The 13,603-nt window shown below is 35.5% G+C and overlaps 1 protein-coding gene across 1 annotated transcript; it reads right to left on the bottom strand.

The window, feature by feature from the left end:
* Nucleotides 1–10,516: 10,516 nt before the first annotated feature.
* Nucleotides 10,517–13,052, bottom strand: LOC123313647 (thyrostimulin beta-5 subunit). The gene is made up of 3 exons (XM_044898614.1): nucleotides 12,948–13,052; nucleotides 11,812–12,029; nucleotides 10,517–10,867 (listed from the first exon to the last, which is right to left on the bottom strand). Exons 2-3 carry the CDS (start codon nucleotides 12,025–12,027, stop codon nucleotides 10,619–10,621), a joined length of 465 nt encoding a protein of 154 aa, XP_044754549.1. The 5' UTR covers nucleotides 12,028–12,029; nucleotides 12,948–13,052; the 3' UTR covers nucleotides 10,517–10,618.
* Nucleotides 13,053–13,603: the final 551 nt, after the last annotated feature.

Raw genomic sequence — 13,603 nt, 5'->3', positions numbered from 1 at the left:
TTCACCGTTAGCTCAACGATACATCCACACATTCATTCGGTGATTATCTAATAAAACTGTCTTTTCACTTTGTATAATTGCGTTGAAAAGTCTCGATTTGGTGATGAATTAGTTTCATTAATCGAATTCGCCGAAGGTGAAAAATTCATCATTTGATTCGGCTTGAAAATTGGATTGGTTGCCAGCGGTTCGTTGGATAAAAGTTAACCCCTTGCTATTGGGTTTTATCGAAAGCTGGGAATATTATTTTTGGGGGAGACATTGTGTTTTTACCGTCCATTTGAGGAAGGTTTTCCTCTTCTGAATGTTGGAAAAGATAAAAGGTATAAAAAACTCTTCACCTCTTTCCATGTTTTGCACTATAGTATAGTTGGTTGTACATGTAGGTACATGCAACAAAGTGGCGAATGCACCAGTACTCGAATATTTTCTGACATACCGGGTCTTTATAAATGAAAATTATTGTAAAATGACAGTAGGCCTTAAATAATTGTTTGCCCCTGCTCACTGAAGGGTCTCAAACAACATAGTCACAGTCATTCTTAATTCCTCGTGGACATGTTGTTGCCAAAAGCATAAAAATCATTGAAATAGTCAAAATTAGGATATTTCGACCCCCATTGCGATGTTACAATTATTTATAAAGATCCTGTATTTACTCAATGGCATTTCTTCGTCGTAATTTTTTTCAAGAGTACGAGGATGTATTGAGATCTAGTTAGGCTAGACCAGTTCCATGCATAAAAAAAATATTGGGTTACCATAGCAACGAACAATAAGTCATTAGAAGTTTCAGTGTGAAGTTTGAGGTCAAAATAGTAAACCAGAGTTACGCAATAAATTAAAAGAAAGAAGATGTCCACCGAAATTGTGAAAATCGAAAAATTGGAGTATCGAGCCATCATCAAGTATCTGTATTTAAAAGGGTTAAGAGTTAAGCAGATTTAAGAAGATATGCTTAATACCCTTGATGATTAATGTCCTTCGTATGCGACCGTGAAAAATTGGACTGCAAGCTTCAAAAGAGGTAAATTTTCCATTGAAGATGATGACCGATCGGGAAGGCCAGTTTCTGTGTCAGTCCCCGAAAATATCGATGCAGTTCATGAGATGATTTTATCAGACCGTCGAATTGGGCTAAAACGGATATCTGAAGCACTGTATATTTCATACGAACGCGTTCATCATATAGTTCACGTCAATTTGGACATGAGAAAAATTGCTGCAAAACGGATCCCCAAATGTTCGAATGCTGACCAAAAGCTTGCAAGGGTAGAAGCATCGCGTTCGATCTGTGCTCGATTTGAAAACGATGTAGACTTTTTAAACCCAATTGTTACTATGGATGAGACTTGGGTACATTTCTACGATCCAGAAACAAAGCAACAATCGATGGAATGGCGGCACTCTGGTTTTCCAAGACCTAAGGAGTTTCGTGTCCAAAAATCTGCTGGAAAAGTTCTTGCTTCAGTTTTTTGGGATTGTCATGGAGTTATCATGATTGATTTTTTTGATAAGGGTAGAACAATAACCGGAGATTATATTCGACATTACTGACCACTCTACCATCTCTTTCCTCATCTGAAAAAAAGTTTAAAAGGTCGTAAATTTTCTTCCAACGAGGAGGTAATAAAAGCTGTGGAGGTCTGGTTTGCAGAGCAAGAAGAAACTTTTTTTTTTGAAAGGTTTAGAGACGTTGCAGGTTCGTTGTAATAAATGTATCCAATTAGGAGGAGAATATATGTTGAGTAATAAAATATTTTGACATTGAAATTTTGTTTGAATTTATATTAGGCTAAGAATTTTTCCATATATCCTCGTATATTTGAAGCTTTCCACAGTAAAATTTTTATTCTATATTTTTCGTGCAAACAATCATTTTTGTGTGAATAAACGTAATGTCGATATTCTAGTAGTCCCGTTTCATACTGTTAGATTAAAGAAGCATGTGGAACGTGGAAAGCTCAGTTTGCAACGTACCAATTTGGGAACACTAAACCTATATTGTAGAATTTGCAGCAATGTTAGAAAACCACTATATTTTCTCGTTGTATCGTCCATGAAAATGAACATTATCCACATAATTCACTTAGCTGGGGAGGAAAATGATTCGTACTCACATCAAAATAAGAACAAGTATGCTTGAACAGCATGAATTATTCAAAAGATATTCTTTCTCAAGGATGAAGGAATTTAATCCTCACATCTGTGTCGTGAGATTTTCCGGTCATTTATTCACAATGTTCCAATTTTTCAGAGATAATGTCGTGCAGATTGCTTTTTCTCCGTTTCCAGTGCATCAGTTGCGTTTCACTCGTTAATATACAGGGTGGGGCAACGGAAACTTTGCAACTTCTTGAAAAAGGAGGTCTTATCGGCAATGGGGTAGTTTTATGGATATAGACAAATACAACCGTGTATTTTGTTGTATGTCTTCCTGTCGATGTTAATCTTGAGCAAAAATCCCTTGATTACCTTCGCTTTCTGAAATTCAGTTGGGAATTGGGACCACCCTCTACAATGTCCCAGTGGGTATAACGTTTTCCATCTCGACCTCACGCAGGAACCCCAGAAGAAAATCCATTTTCGTGACAGGGAATACATAAATATTTGGAGATCACCTCGAAAAAATAATCGATATTTGTAATAGGTATTTGATGCTCCTCAGATCCGTCCCTCTCACTTTATCAATTAATTTGAATAATAATTGAGTTTGCTGACGATGACGTGGAGGTGTCTAAAGGTGATATTCGTGGATTTTTTGTTCATGTTTCAGATAAAATAGTTACTAGACATTAATCCATGGTATTGAGTAAAAAAATCGTAGGCAACAATGTTTGCTTGCTCGTTTGGCTACAACATATGGTTTATGTTTTTATTTGCAGGGAAAAATACAATTATTTATCGATATTCTAAAAATTATTTCTGTCAAGTTCTCAAAGAACAACTCTTCTAGAAATAAATCTCGAAATTTCATCGACGTCGTTACAATCGTTTGGAATTTTTCGAAGGTCATCTTTCGAGTAGTTTATCTTCATAAAAACCATCGTAGATCTAAACGTGATACATATTTTGAAAGAGCAACTCTTCTAGTAATAAATCTGAGAATTTCATCCATCTGGACACAACCGTTTGGTCTTGGGGAAGTTTTAACTGAACCCAACTTTTTGGAAGTTTTTCGAAGGTCACTTTACGAGAAGATTTTCTTCGAGGAAAAACATCGTAGATATAAATGTGATACATATTCTGAAAGAGCAACTTTTCTAGTATTGAATCTGAGAATTTCATCAATTTCGACACAACCATTCGGTCTTGACGAATTCTCAAGTGAAATTTGCACTTTTTGAAAAATGCCATTTTCAAGATGAAAATCTAAACGGAGGTAGATGGGCTTTCGAAAATACTTGCAATAGATTGAGCGTATTCGAAAACCTATATTTTCATACCAAACATTCAGATATCTGATACCGTTTAGAAAAAATGCGAATTTATTGTTTTTCCATTTTTCATTTTCCAGTTCACTTTGAAGTGGTCTGTGGAGTGCAATTCTCTATGGAATCATCAACTATTTGGTTTGGTGGAATCAACAAAGTGAGTATTATACACTCCATATCCTAAGACAGTAGTAGGACACCCTGATTTTCAGGCAGAGGAGCAAATAGGTCATTTTAGGGGGGTCTAACCCCTTGCTCATTTTTGACCCAAAAAATCGAAATTTTCGAAATCGAGTTCTTGTGCTTGGGTGGAAGCCTTGGCAATGCTGATTATAAAACTGGAAATCCCAATTGGATCAGACAAATATAACAGGAGATATCGCAGATTGAAATTTGCAATTTTTTGAAAAATGCCATTTCCAAGATGAAAATCTAAACGAAGGCAGATGGGCTTTCGAAATTGCTCGCAATAGATTCAGCGTGTTCGAAAACCTATATTTTCATGCCAAACTTTTGAATATCTGACACTGTTTAGGAGAAAATAATTTTTTTTGTTTTTCCACTTTTCATTTTCGAGTTGACTTCGAAGAGCTCTCTGGACTACAATTCTCTAATAAATCATCAACTGTTTGGTTTTCTAGAATCTTCAAAACATATTCTATGCACTCCATATCCTAAGACAGTAATAGAACATCCAGATTTTCAGACAGAGTAGCAAATAGATCATTTTAGGGGGGTCTAACCCCTTGCTCATTTTTGACCCAAAAAATCGAGATTTTCGAAATCGAGTTTTTGTGCTTGGGTGGAAGCCTTGGCAATGCTGATTATAAAACTGGAAATCCCAATTGGATCAGACAAATATAACAGGAGATATCGCAGATTGAAATTTGAAATTTTTTGAAAAATGCCATTTCCAAGATGAAAATCTAAACGAAGGCAGATAGGCTTTCGAAATTGCTCGCAATAGATTCAGCGTGTTCGAAAACCTATATTTTCATGCCAAACTTTTGAATATCTGACACTGTTTAGGAGAAAATAATTTTTTTTGTTTTTCCACTTTTCATTTTCGAGTTGACTTCGAAGAGCTCTCTGGACTACAATTCTCTAATAAATCATCAACTGTTTGGTTTTCTAGAATCTTCAAAACATATTCTATGCACTCCATATCCTAAGACAGTAATAGAACATCCAGATTTTCAGACAGAGTAGCAAATAGGTCATTTTAGGGGGGTCTAACCCCTTGCTCATTTTTGACCCAAAAAATCGAGATTTTCGAAATCGAGTTTTTGTGCTTGGGTGGAAGCCTTGGCAATGCTGATTATAAAACTGGAAATCCCAATTGGATCAGACAAATATAACAGGAGATATCGCAGATTGAAATTTGAAATTTTTTGAAAAATGCCATTTCCAAGATGAAAATCTAAACGAAGGCAGATAGGCTTTCGAAATTGCTCGCAATAGATTCAGCGTGTTCGAAAACCTATATTTTCATGCCAAACTTTTGAATATCTGACACTGTTTAGGAGAAAATAATTTTTTTTGTTTTTCCACTTTTCATTTTCGAGTTGACTTCGAAGAGCTCTCTGGACTACAATTCTCTAATAAATCATCAACTGTTTGGTTTTCTAGAATCTTCAAAACATATTCTATGCACTCCATATCCTAAGACAGTAATAGAACATCCAGATTTTCAGACAGAGTAGCAAATAGGTCATTTTAGGGGGGTCTAACCCCTTGCTCATTTTTGAGCCAAAAAATCGAGATTTTCGAAATTGAGTTTTTGTGCTAGGATAAAAGCCTTATCAACGCTGATTACGAAACTGGAAATCCCAATTGGATCAGACGAATATAACAGGAGATATCGCAGATTGAAATTTGCAATTTTTGAAAAATGGCATTTCCAAGATGAAAATCTAAACGGAAGGAGATAGGCTTTCGAAAATGCTTGTAATAGATTGAGCGTATTCGAAAACCTATATTTTCATACCAAACTTTCGGATATCTAACTCTATTTACCAGAAAATCAAATTTTTAATTTTTCCATTTTTCAACCTTCGAGTTCGATTGTATCTCGCAAAAAAATCATATTAGAGTTAAGCGTGATACATACACCAAAAGAGCAACCTTTCTAGTGATAAATCCCGACATTTCATCCACCCCTGCGCAACCGTTCGATCTTGAGGAAGATTCAACTGACCCCAACTTTTTGGGAATTGTTCGAAGGTCAACTTTAGAGTCGTTTTCCTTCCAGGAAAATTATCGTAGAGTTTAATGTACCACATATTCTAAAAGAGCAACACTTCTAGTAATAAATCTCGAAATTTCATCGAGCTCGTTGCAGTGGAAGTGTTGCATATAGGCATATAGGCCATAGTGGTGGAGGAGCAAGAGCTACAACTTCCATACAAGTTCGGCTACTACGGTTAACAGCACGACGAAAGCGCTTCTTCATCTTTACAGCATCCCGGAATGATTAATAAAGAAAATGACAAAATACCATCGAAATAAGTCACAGATACTTCGACCTTCCCTTGCTGCAAATTAAATTTTTTCACGATATTGGTTACACTAACAATTGCGAAATCGACTTGTTGTTTGCGTAGTTTTTCCGACGGAATGAATTTCTGAGCGAGTCCGCTTTTTTTCCCGCCTCATAACACCCCATTCTGCCTCATAGATCCAGTATCGGGCAAAGTGCACCGTGTTTACATTTCATCAACGCAGAATTTCGGTTCTGAATGAAACCGTACGGAACATTTTTGGCCATGTTTTTCTTCCGGAATCGGTGTCTTCACTCAGACGAATCAGAATTTCGAGGTAAATCAGCTTTCCAGATTTTCCACCTGGTCCATCAGCGGCGGTTTACGAACCGGAGCCATGTCCGGAAAATGAATTGGATTTTCCATTGATGAAGGCTGAGAAAAGAGTTGAGTTCGCTTATTTTTGTTATTAATTTCTACACATCGTTTTTTTTGTTCGAAAAAAAAGTGAGACGTTTATAACAAGCGTCTGCAAGCTCTTCTAACAACACACCTCATTAAAAAGATATAGCCACGTGATCCAATTTAAAAAAAAATTGCTCGTATAAGATTCTGAAGCCAACGTATCCCTTTTTATTCACCGTATATCTTGAATTGATTGAAAGAGCTAGGTTGTGTCATTGAAAATGTAGGAAATCTATTTTAGGATGTGGAATTTGATACTTCTTTTCGATATATAACATAAAGATGCTATTAAGAAAACTATGTATGTAATTTAGAAGGTATAGAATGAAAATACTGCACCCACATAGATGGGTGCACGTGATAGATCTGTGTGTTCCACAGGATATTTGTGAATCTCCTTTCTAAACTATTCAATGATTTATTTCGGTTATTTTTCACATAGGAACTTGTTTTTTCTATGGAGAAAATATGTTGAAGTTTCAAGAAAGCGTTATATGGACATTCAGAAAGAACTATACAGGATGAGATTTTGTCTCGTACAAATATTTCAACAGTAGATTCTTGAAGTCGAAAGAAACATTTTTTTCCTTCACCATTTTTTCCGAATCAGCTCGGTTAAAAAGATATAGGCCGTTTAAAAACTTGTCATTGAAATTTGCAATTTTTGAAAAATGCCATTTCCGAGATGAAAATCTAAACGGAGGGAGATAGGCTTTCGAAAATGCTTGCCATAGATTGAGCGTATTCGAAAACCTATATTTTCATACCAAACATTCAGATATCTGATACTGTTTAGAAAAAATTCGAATTTATTTCTTTTTCATTTTTCATTTTCCAGTTCACTTTGAAGTGCTCTCTGGAGTGCAATTCTCTATGGAATCATCAACTATTTGGTTTGGTGGAATCAACAAAGTGAGTATTATACACTCCTTATCCTAAGACAGTAGTAGGACACCCTGATTTTCAGGCAGAGGAGCAAATAGGTCATTTTAGGGGGGTCTAACCCCTTGCTCATTTTTGACCCAAAAAATCGAGATTTTCGAAATTGAGTTTTTGTGCTAGAATAAAAGCCTTATCAACGCTGATAACGAAACCGGAAATCCCAATTGGATCAGACGAATATAACAGGAGATATCGCAGAATGAAATTTGCAATTTTTGAAAAATGCCATTTCTGAGAGGAAAATCTAAACGGAGGGAGATAGGCTTCCGAAAATGCTTGCAATAAATTGAGCGTACTCGAAAACCTATATTTTCATACCAAAGTTTCAGATATCTGACACTGTTCAGAAAAAAATCGAATTTATTGTTTTTCCATTTTTCATTTTCCAGTTCACTTTGAAGTGCTCTCTGGAGTGCAATTCTCTATGAAATCATCAACTGTTTGGTTTGGTGGAATCAACAAAGTCAGTATTTTACACTCCATATCCTAAGACAGTAGTAGGACACCCTGATTTTCAGGCAGGGTAGCAAATAGGTCATTTTAGGGGGGTCTAACCCCTTGCTCATTTTTGACCCAAAAAATCGAGATTTTCGAAATTGAGTTTTTGTGCTAGGATAAAAGCCTTATCAACGCTGATTACGAAACTGGAAATCCCAATTGGATCAGACGAATATAACAGGAGATATCGCAGATTGAAATTTGCAATTTTTGAAAAAATTCCATCTCCAAGGTGAAAATCTAAACGGAGGGAGATAATTTTTCGAAAATGCTTGCAATAGATTGAGCGTATTCGAAAACCTATATTTTCATACCAAACTTTCAGATATCTGACACTGTTTAGAAAAAAATCGAATTTATTGTTTTTCCATTTTTCATTTTCCAGTTCACTTTGAAGTGCTCTCTGGAGTGCAATTCTCTATGGAATCATCAACTATTTGGTTTGGTGGAATCAACAAAGTGAGTATTATACACTCCATATCCTAAGACAGTAGTAGGACACCCTGATTTTCAGGCAGAGGAGCAAATAGGTCATTTTAGGGGGGTCTAACCCCTTGCTCATTTTTGACCCAAAAAATCGAGATTTTCGAAATTGAGTTTTTGTGCTAGGATAGAAGCCTTATCAACGCTGATTACGAAACCGGAAATCCCAATTGGATCAGACGAATATAACAGGAGATATCGCAGATTGAAATTTGCAATTTTTGAAAAAATGCCATTTCCAAGGTGAAAATCTAAACGGAGGGAGATAGGCTTTCGAAAATGCTTGCAATAGATTGAGCGTATTCGAAAACCTATATTTTCATACCAAACTTTCAGATATCTGACACTGTTTAGAAGAAAATCGAATTTATTGTTTTTCCATTTTTCATTTTCCAGTTCACTTTGAAGTGCTCTCTGGAGTGCAATTCTCTATGGAATCATCAACTATTTGGTTTGGTGGAATCAACAAAGTGAGTATTATACACTCCATATCCTAAGACAGTAGTAGGACACCCTGATTTTCAGGCAGGGTAGCAAATAGGTCATTTTGATGGGGTCTAACCACTGAACTATACTCAAAATCAAATATTATAGAGCTAACTTTATAATCTTTGCTCAAAATGGAAAGCGCACAGCAATAGATACGAGCAAGCCGAGAGAGATAGTCAATAGAGTGTCGGGCCTTTTTGTCTGCCAGGGCCGTAGTGAGAGTGTCGTACCCTCGAACTTCTATTCCGATTTTTCCATTTGGTGAATATTTTTCAACGATAACGATTTTATTATAATACCTTTTTATTGTATTGTCAACTCCAAATTGAGTACCAGAATAATCTTTATTCCTTTTTATCATTCTTCACAATAACACCATTGTTTCCTTCACAAATATTCTTTCAGAAAAATATGAATACACAAAAAGAACTCACGAAAAGTGACCTAATTTTTAAATTTAGTATGTGCATCCATTTTTCACGTCTCTCTTAGATTATCACCATCAAATCGGTATAAATAGCAAAGGTCATGAGCATACATATATTCGAGGCTGTTTTCTCGTTAACATTTTTCTCATGGCTGGATGGAAAGGAACCAGACTATCAAAATGCCATAAAATTATTATGCTTTGCAACTACTGTCATCCAATTCCACCATACCAACAAAAGAACATGCCAAAATTACGAGAGCTCATCACACCAGCATATCCATTATACATAAGATAACGAATAGAAAATAATGCCTGGAATTCTAATCAAATATTATATTTTATGAACAAAAAATAAGGAAAGCGGTATTAGTTCCTTTTCTCTGTTAGACGGTTTTGAGTGCTTTGGCGAAAACTGCATAGCTGCATCACAAAACTGTTCCCTTTTCTCATCGATTGAGGGAATTGTAATCTGAAAATGAAAATGGACAATTATAGAGGTAACTGAAAATTCGATGTACATTATTTTTTATCCAAGCTCATCAAAGTTCTATCAGTGAAATGAAAACTATTTAGGTGAAAATAAGAGCAAAAATCACATAAACCTACTGATTTGAATGTTCCCAAAATAATTTAGTTTTGTTCATACCTCAAACTAGGCATAGAAAATATCTTACGATTGCTTTCATTCCACTAATTTTCAATTCTGAGAAAAATAATGATTTTTATTTTCTTCAAAAGATACTGGGAATGTTCATTTCCATATTCCCATCGGATTGCATGTTATCATTATACTTCGCCATGAGTAGGATAAAAGGATCAGGAAAGATCAAGAGAATGATTTATGGAACCAATAAGAACTCAGGTTCTTAGACTCAACATCAGTAAAAAATGTTGGTACAGCACCGTGGTCTTCGTTCCGAAGTTAAATTGTTGTATGTCTCACTGGAGAATTGTTGGCTACGAATAGGTACAATGGAATGCTCTGATTTTTTCAGTGGGAAACTGAAATTTACAAGAAGTTGGAGCAGAGGAAGTGATTGCCTGAAATTTATTTACAAGGATAGATGATCCTCCCAAGAAACCCATCTCTCTCGGCTTGCATCTATTTATTACTGGCGCTCTCCATTTTAATTATAGTTCAGTGGGTCTAACCCATTGCTCATTTTCTACCCAAAAAATCGAGATTCTCGAAATTGAGTTGAGGGCATGATGAAAACTGATTTAGAACTGAGATCGAACTACATTTATTATCATTTCTTTCCATTTTTTGAGATCCAAACCAAATAATTCTTGTGTAATAATCGAAAAACAAAGTCAAAATCTTTATTCACATAAAATACATCAGCTTTACAATAAAATGTAAAATTAAATTCCACATGGTAATGTAAAGAATTCGTTTAAATCAACTGGAAGCCTAAGGACTGTGGGTGTGACCTCTGAGGCCTGTACCTCAGACCTTCGCAGCTCGTATCTGAAGAAGAACATATCTGACATTTGCAACCAGCAGCTTCCAGATACTCGTAACGGGCAGCCTCAGGAAGAGCCCCTTCCTCGCAGTGCCTCAAGGTTACCACATTTCTGTTTCTTCCATAATGGATGCAGACTGGATGGTTTGACTTTTTGAAGGGGAACCGCCAATCAGAAATCTGAACAAAAAGTAAAAACTAAAAACAGTGTCTGGACTAGAGTGAGTCTTTGGGTTTCGTACATATTTATTTTAACAGTAGGTTTGAGGTCAAAAGAAACAAATTTTTCCCTTAATTGTCGTTACAACAATACCTATAATTCTAATCATTAATTGTACTGGTAGACTGAAGAAGAAGTTTGAAGTACTTAATACTGAAACGAACAGATTTCATTTTGAACTCTCTTCATTGGAAAATCTACACAGGACACAAATTATCCGATTAATAAAACTGCATGTAAAAAACATGGCCCATTATCTCGTTAATGAGGAAATAAATATATGCTTTTCTTGGTTGAGTTTAATAGTCGATAAAATCTCCTATTGTTTTGCGAGCTCCATCAAATAGTCTGCAGGCGTTCTACAAATTCGGTTTCTTCAATTTTATCACTGTTTCAACAACAAACCCCCATTAGGCCTTCTGTAGCGTTATATGAGATATGAGCATATACGAAAGTAATAAAATTTACGAGCACCATTCTAATTAGCCAATTGAAATAGAAACGATGTTTTTAAAATTGATGGGGTTCGAGCATTCCGAAATATACAATCTACGATAACGAGTAAATTTAGTCAACCCTGTGAGATTGAATTGTTTCCTGTACTCAAACGGTGTTTAATCAGTTGAAGACGTTGTTTGCCGGCCAGAGGGAGGCAAATCAATTTCATCCTGACCGATTTTGAATGTACAGTACCGCTCTCATATACACGCAAAGGTTTTATAAAATTAATTTACCGTATACATTATTTGCAATTCAAATTTAAACACTCTGATAACAGATAAAATTTTCGATGACAATTTCCTTCAGATGAACAATTTATGATAGTTCCTTCATAGTAGGTTTGTAGTATAATTGTCCCTCAATTTCATAATTGAATTGTTAACAAAAATTTCCCTTAACTCACCTCGTTAGAATCGCATCTACCCCAACAAGCAACGGTTGATAAGGCGTCCCAGCATTGCTTGCCATTCTCATCTGTCTGAGTGACTTGGAATGTATAAACTCTTTCTCTACATTCCAAATCCTCTTCAGGAGGTATCAAGGAGTCTACATCTATCTGACTAACCACGGAGGTGGTTATCATGAAAAGACAAATATTCCAACTGATGAGGTATTGCATACCTGAAAAATTAAGTAGAGAACTTACGAAGCAAAAACAATCGTATAACTGAAAACGAGAATTAGAAAGATCTGTTCATCTGCCGTTCATGTTTTAGTTTCTACTCGAAATAAATTGGGGGAATTTGCCACATATTCGACAGAAAAAATCCTCCAAGCTTTGACATCAATCGATGAATTCTGAGATTTAAAAAAACTCAGAATATATAGGTATTAATGCAAAGTTACGGTTTTTGACTTTTCCAGCCTTGTTAAGATGCCTTTTTGTCTTGCAATTGGACATTCCATCGAATGTTAAAGTGGTTCTACAAAAAAGTGGACCAGCCTGTATAACGTGTAACGTGTATGGACTGTGAGGGGATATTTTCAAACATGCTTCACATTGAAATGAAACACGAACATTAAATAAGTGGCGAGAACATGACGACTCTTCATCACCGAAGTGCTAGGTTGTGAAAAAAAATTTCTCTATCAAGAGCAGAAATAGCTAATAGGACACACGAACCTCTCTAGTGCTAATGACCAATTAAGGGAGTAATTTACCGATTGATTTCTTTTACCTGGAAAACCTCATCAATTAAATCCCAAAACGTACCTAATTTGTTAATTTCACTGCCATTGTGATCCTAGAATTTCTTTTCAAGAATATATTTCGATTTCGTGAACTAATAATATGGAAACCATAAGCTTCCATTGAATCTTGAAAAAAGGAACAAATCAACTATCGTGAAAGTGGAAAGTTAGAGTAAGTTGAATCTATATATTACCTATAGCAATTTTATTTTAGAAAAATTTCCTTTATTTATATCACTTTGTTTCGAAGAAAAATAAAAATTATCTCAGTATTTTTGGGGATGATTTTTCTCTAATGAGAAAGCGAAAAGCGTGGTTGGACACTGGAAAAACAGGAAATTTACTCACTTTCAAGAGAAATTTTTCGTTTCTTCGTTCACGGAAGCACAACACAGAGAATAGTAAAAATTACGGAGCGCTTTAGTATTTTACGCGAAATAAAGATACGCAGATGCGCAAATAACACGCATGTCCATCAGGTGAAGAACTTTTATCCTGGCAGAAATTTGCATAAAATTGTTTTACTCCATATATACCCCGAATTAGACTAATCAAACAGTACTTTTTTTCTTCTTACCTGTCAGCCCTTCGAGTAATTAAATCAACACACGGAATGCTACAGAGAAGTTTTTGACCGCGTCGGTCGTAGTGGAAAAGTGAATTGAATTTCCAAAACATGAATGAAAAAACTTTTACTTGGAATAAATTTACGAAACTACCGCTACATATTCGTATTCCTAAAATATCGGCATTTTTATAAGGAATCAATTTATTTGGTACGAATTTTTCGATGGTCAATTTTCGAGTAGTTTTTCTTCCAAGAAAATCATCGTAGCTAGGAATGTGATACATATTCTGAAAGAACACCTCTTCTAGTAATGAATCTGAGAATTTTATCCTCTTTGGCACAACCTATAGGTCCTGAGGAAGTTTCAACTGACCCCATCTTTTTGGGAGTTTTTCGAAGGTCAACTTGCGAGTAGTTTTTCTTCCAAAAAAATCAT

This window comes from Coccinella septempunctata, chromosome 5 (assembly GCF_907165205.1).
Source record: "Coccinella septempunctata chromosome 5, icCocSept1.1, whole genome shotgun sequence".
Taxonomy (NCBI): Eukaryota; Metazoa; Arthropoda; class Insecta; order Coleoptera; family Coccinellidae; genus Coccinella; species Coccinella septempunctata.
The sequence above is the reverse complement of the archived record's forward strand: the minus strand, read 5'-3'. Positions and strand labels throughout refer to the sequence as shown.

Excerpts from the sequence above, each read along its gene's own strand:
- LOC123313647 (XM_044898614.1), bottom strand. The coding sequence starts at position 12,027 with ATGCAATACCTCATCAGTTGGAATATTTGTCTTTTCATGATAACCACC. Across the intron at positions 10,868-11,811 it reads GTAGATGCGATTCTAACGAG|ATTTCTGATTGGCGGTTCCC; the intron begins GTGAGTTAAGGG and ends CTTTTTGTTCAG.